At 32.9% G+C, this 5404-nt stretch overlaps 1 protein-coding gene across 1 annotated transcript; it reads left to right on the top strand.

The window, feature by feature from the left end:
• The first annotated feature begins 188 nt into the window (after positions 1 to 188).
• Positions 189 to 4338, top strand: LOC117118238 (sulfotransferase 1C4-like). Its single transcript, XM_033262758.1, has 5 exons — positions 189 to 388; positions 718 to 844; positions 1813 to 1907; positions 2865 to 3039; positions 3650 to 4338. Exons 1-5 carry the CDS (start codon positions 200 to 202, stop codon positions 3760 to 3762), a joined length of 699 nt encoding a protein of 232 aa, XP_033118649.1. The 5' UTR covers positions 189 to 199; the 3' UTR covers positions 3763 to 4338.
• The last annotated feature ends 1066 nt before the right edge of the window (positions 4339 to 5404 follow it).

Genomic DNA, 5404 nt, shown 5'->3' on the forward strand with positions numbered 1-5404 from the left:
AAAATACTGGAAAACAACAATGCTGTGGGAAACAATGGCTGGATCTCAGTAGAGATACAAAAATGATAAGCAACAGCTAAAAAGTAAACGTAAGTAAACAGCCAGAAATAGAACCAGAGATATATATGTATATATATATATATATTACCTTACCGTACATTGCGTTATAAATATATTATATTAACCAGGCACAACTTGGATGCTAGAGATCGTTTCTGTTCTTAAGTACGGGTGTGATGTGGAGAAGGCAAAGCAGGAATATATAGGAACACGTTGGATGTTCATTGATAACCCTTTCCAAACAGAAGGGGTTTCATCTCCCCGACTGATATTTACTCATTTACACCCACAAGCGATACCACCACACATAAAAGAGAAGAAGCCAAAGGTAAACATGTGCTTACCAGGGTGTTAATCAAACTGACAATGGGTCCCCCACACACACCTACACACACACACACACACATGTTGTCCCACAAATGCACGGTGTTTACGTACATTCACGTTATGTTTGGACTCGTGGTCGATAAAGAAAACCGACTACTCGATGGCTGCTGTTTGCATGCTGTGTATTTACTACATGGTGAAACGAGATACAGGTTGAGTCTTAATTTTATTTTGACATTTCAACACTGTAAACGGGCCTACATCAGAACCAAAATGTGTAACTTGTATTTACTGGATCCTTCAAATATTTACCACTTTTTTCTCTCATAGATTATATTTGTGTCTAGAAACCCCAAAGACACTGCTGTGTCTTTCTTCTTTTATCATAAAATTGGAAAACAACTTCGTACTTACGAGTCTTGGACCGAATTTCTGAATGATTTCTGCGCTGGGAATCGTGAGTAGAGTCTGTCAGTTTAGTAATCAATAATTGATTTGTAATTATTTTTGTAATAATATTATAAATATCATTAATTGTTTTAAATATTTTTGACATTATTATATACGAGTAATTAATTATTATAAATACTATTACGTTATTACTAAAATTATTATCATCACCATCAACGTTATCATTAATAATAGTACTACATCTAGATTATAGGCCCTTCATTTTACAGAACAAGTTCTATTAAAAGCAAATAAATTAAACGGAGTTAAATAGCTTGGTGGTTAAGATGTTTGCCTTCCAAATCCATGGTCCTGGGTGATCGAGGTCTGTCGCTTTTTTCTCTCATAGATTATATTTGTGTCTAGAAATCCCAAAGACACTGCTGTGTCTTTCTTCTTTTTCCATAAAACTGGAAAACATCTTCCTACTTACGAGTCTTGGACTTAATTTCTTAATGATTTCTGCGCTGGGATTCGTGAGTAGAGTCCGTCAGTTTAGTAATCAATAATTGATTTGTAATTATTTTTGTAATAATATTATAAATATCATTAATTGTTTTAAATATTATTGACATTATTATATACGAGTAATTAATTATTATAAATACTATTACGTTATTACTAATATTATTATCATCACCATCAACGTTACCATTAATAATAGTACTACAACTAGATTATAGGCCCTGCATTTTACAGAACAAGTTCTATTAAAAGCAAATAAATTAAACGGAGTTAAATAGCTTGGTGGTTAAGATGTTTGCCTTCAAATCCATGGTTCTGGGTGATCGAGGCCTGTCGCGGTAACAGGATTTTTCTCATGACCAAAACAACTCCACTCCCTAAGCCAAGGGATATGCCACTTATAGAATAGTGATTCAGTTCGCTGATTGGCATATCCCTGACCTTTGACCTAAACCAAAGAAAAAAAATATGCGTGTTAGTAAAAGAGTATTTTTAAACATTTTATTACAGTTATTCGTGGAGATTGGTTTGCTATGAATTCCTATTGGTGGAGTCAACGCAATGATAAGAATGTACTGTTTGTCAAGTACGAAGACATGAAACGAGTAAGTTCCAATGCTACAGTAATTACTTTTGTTTATACTCGTTTACTACATTATTGTATGTATTTTTTTATTATTATTTTTCTATAATCCATCAAATTTATAAACAGTAATTTCGAACTATTTTCTTGTATGTATTCATTTTTATAGGCCTATATGCTATCTATTTATGCATTAATCATATAAGAGAATCTTCTTCTTTTTTTAAATTTCATTTAAGCATAACTAGTGGACAGCGATTTGCCGCCCATGTCATCGTTATTATTATTTTTATTTCTAAAAAGACAATACACTAATAGGTAATGTTAAAAGCAAAAAAAACCCCCATAGTTGCCACACTAAAGGACACGCAGGCGATAGTCCTTAAAAGCTGGTTGGTGTTGTAGCATTTCATTCATCCCTGTGGCAATACACATTGTGTAAATTGTCGCAACTACTAACTGTTACTGTCTACATTTTTTTGTATAGGCCTACTTTCTAACAATTTCCTATTATATAATAAAATGTATACAGACGAAAGAATGAAATATGTTTATGATACAATGAAGTAGCACTGTTAATAGAGTGTCAATGAAACTTAACCACTAACCAATCAAATTATTGGCAATAATAAGCCCGTGTTTAGCCAGGGTTCCAGGCTCTAATTTTGGGTTACACACTTTTTATTGCACGCCATACATAATTTATTTGGCGTCCCATACTTGATTTTTTTTCTTCTGTCTCAAAATTAACTTGCTCGTTGGTGGCGCTGTCCAGAATGAGAAAAAAATAATAAGGGACTTGTGGCAAGACTAACACGTGTCCTACAAACCCACCTGTTGTCCCATAAAGTCACATGTTTGCGTATGTTTTCACATTGTCAATGTGAGACTCTAGCAGCAAATATCCAAAGGGGTAGGGGGGTGGGAGCTTAGCGGAAACGTTTTTATAATATTATCTTTCACCCATTACTTCATTTAGAATCTTAGTGAAGTTGTTGAGAAAGTTGCATCGTTTCTTGGGTGGACAATTCCGGACGGAAAGTTGCCTGAGCTTCTTCAGCACTGTTCTTTTGAATCAATGAGGTCAAACAATAAGGTCAACTATTCCGAGGATCCTTTGACAGACACCGACAAAATTCCATTCATGAGAAAAGGTTAGTTAGTTTTAATTTTGTTTCATCTCCGTAGGAGTACATAAATTAATAAATTATATATAAAAATATGTAACATCTTTTTAAGCTGCAGTTTAGCTGTGAATGCTTAACTAGCCTACTCAGAAAAAATATCTGACCATTTATGCTATTAATAATATTCATAATAATATCACTATGCTGATAAACCTGCATTCACACTGGTCATCATTTTTTTTTCTAAAGCTCTGTTTACACCATCGTGTTTTATGTGACAAATACATTTGGAATAGTTTATAAATATGTGATGACGTGTTCAAAGACCAGTGTCCAAATTATCATATTGTCTTGGTCAATAAAATCTGTTGTATGCCCATATATTTATGATGTGCCTATATGTTCATAATGTGATGTCATCATGACCATATTTAGACATGTCCCATGTTTTTGACAAATACAATTTAATAGCCTTTCTGAAAAACTGACATTATATCATGAAAGAAAAATAAACATTTACAAATAATAATTCAATTATTGTTTGTGAATAATTGATTCAAAATAGGCCTACCGGTATATCTGTTATGAATCAATATCGTTTAAGAATAATACCATGTTATGGATTATATATTCATAGGAACGGTTGGTGATTGGAAGAATTTCTTTACTGTTGCCCAAAGCGAAGCTTTCGATCAAATTTATCGAGAAAAGATGGCGGGTACAGGCTTAGAATACGACTACGAGCTATAGTTTTAAGGCAGAACAGAGAGATTTATTCAGACAAACACATAGTTGTTAATGAAATGTATCGAAAGCCAGCAAATTGACGCATACCTGCATGTACACAGTGTGATGGCGACGCAATCTAATCACCTTCCTTGGTGTACGCGTTTGTGAAAGTGCAGTTTTGTTCAGTGGTTTTAACAACATTGAAACTATTTTCACTGTGTAAAGGCGCTATAGAATTACGGCACCACCATTGCTATACATGTCTTGTAGAGCAATAGCCCTGTCATAATTAATATTGTGTTAGTTGAGATGTTTGTTGGGGAAAAAAATCATATTATAAAGATGACAAAAGCACTACCTGCACCCGATTAGCTTTGTCCACTCTGTCAAATTTCATGTGACAAGTAACTGTGATTATGCCCATATTTGGATGCAAGCTAATATGAACAAAAAAATTGATAGTGTGGACATAACTTTATAATAATATTAGTCGTCAATGAAATGAAAACATTTTTAAAATGCCATGATTTTATATTTTATTTACTAATGGATGACATCATTTATCGTTGAATAAAGATAATGATCAACTAAATTTCATTTTGTTCTCCTCACAGCTAGTTGTTTTTTTTTTTTTGTTTTTTTTTTTTTTTTTTTTGTGGGCATTATGAATACAATATTTGCATATGCATAAAGATAGTAATTTTGAGAAAACACAATATTACCAGTTACCAGATATAGTAATCAGTCTTTGGACTATAGATGCCAGGGGCGGATTCAGAGATGTCCAAAAGAGGGGGCCGATCGAGACAACACTATCCTAGGGGATCTGGGTGCATGCCGCCGCGAAATTGTTGTGTTCTAAACGCCCGAAAATAACATTTGAGGCATTCTGGGAGCTATCACTTTCTTCTTTTTCTTTCTTTCTTTCTTTTTTTTTTTTTAGTTTATTTATTTATTCAACTGAACATACACTTTTGTTTCAGTGGCACACAACATTTCGGTGCATTCAGTGAGAAAGAAAAACAATTAAACTAAAAGTTATACAAAACAATTATACAATAACAGTATTCAGTACTGTATTGGTGTTAAAGCAAAATCCACTAAATAAAAAACAACATTACTGTAGTAATACTATTTTTAAAGTTAACAAATTATTACGTTATTAAGATACAGATAAGCACATAATAAAAAAAAAATCAAACCACAACAACACAAAAGATTACTTATGAGGTAGAGGTATGCAATAATAATGACCTTTATTTCCACAGATTTTTAGACAATGATTTGCTAAATTTATCAATTTCCACAATAATTTCCTTTTTATATAATTCATTTTCATTGCCAAGAATAAAACATACATTTTCTGTAATATTTAAAGAGTTAAATTTATCCCAAACGTGGTGAAAGTTTAGTGATTGGACATTATTTTTAAAGCGTAATATTTCCACCCTTCTAATGTTTTCAAGAACTGGACATACAAGCAGAAAATGATCAATGTCTTCAATGGAATTATCATTGAACACCTTACAAAATCCAGTGTCACTCTGATCATTAGACCATTTTTTAGTTCGCTGTTGGAGAGGGAGGGTATTTGAACGGAGCTTAAATTTGATTGATGCTCCTTCAAAATCAGTACCATCAAGAAGGTACTCCTCCATACTTC

The sequence above is a fragment of the Anneissia japonica genome, unplaced genomic scaffold (genome assembly GCF_011630105.1).
Source record: "Anneissia japonica isolate Jap-2015-1 unplaced genomic scaffold, ASM1163010v1 scaffold287466_len11651_cov139, whole genome shotgun sequence".
Classification (NCBI taxonomy): domain Eukaryota; kingdom Metazoa; phylum Echinodermata; class Crinoidea; order Comatulida; family Comatulidae; genus Anneissia; species Anneissia japonica.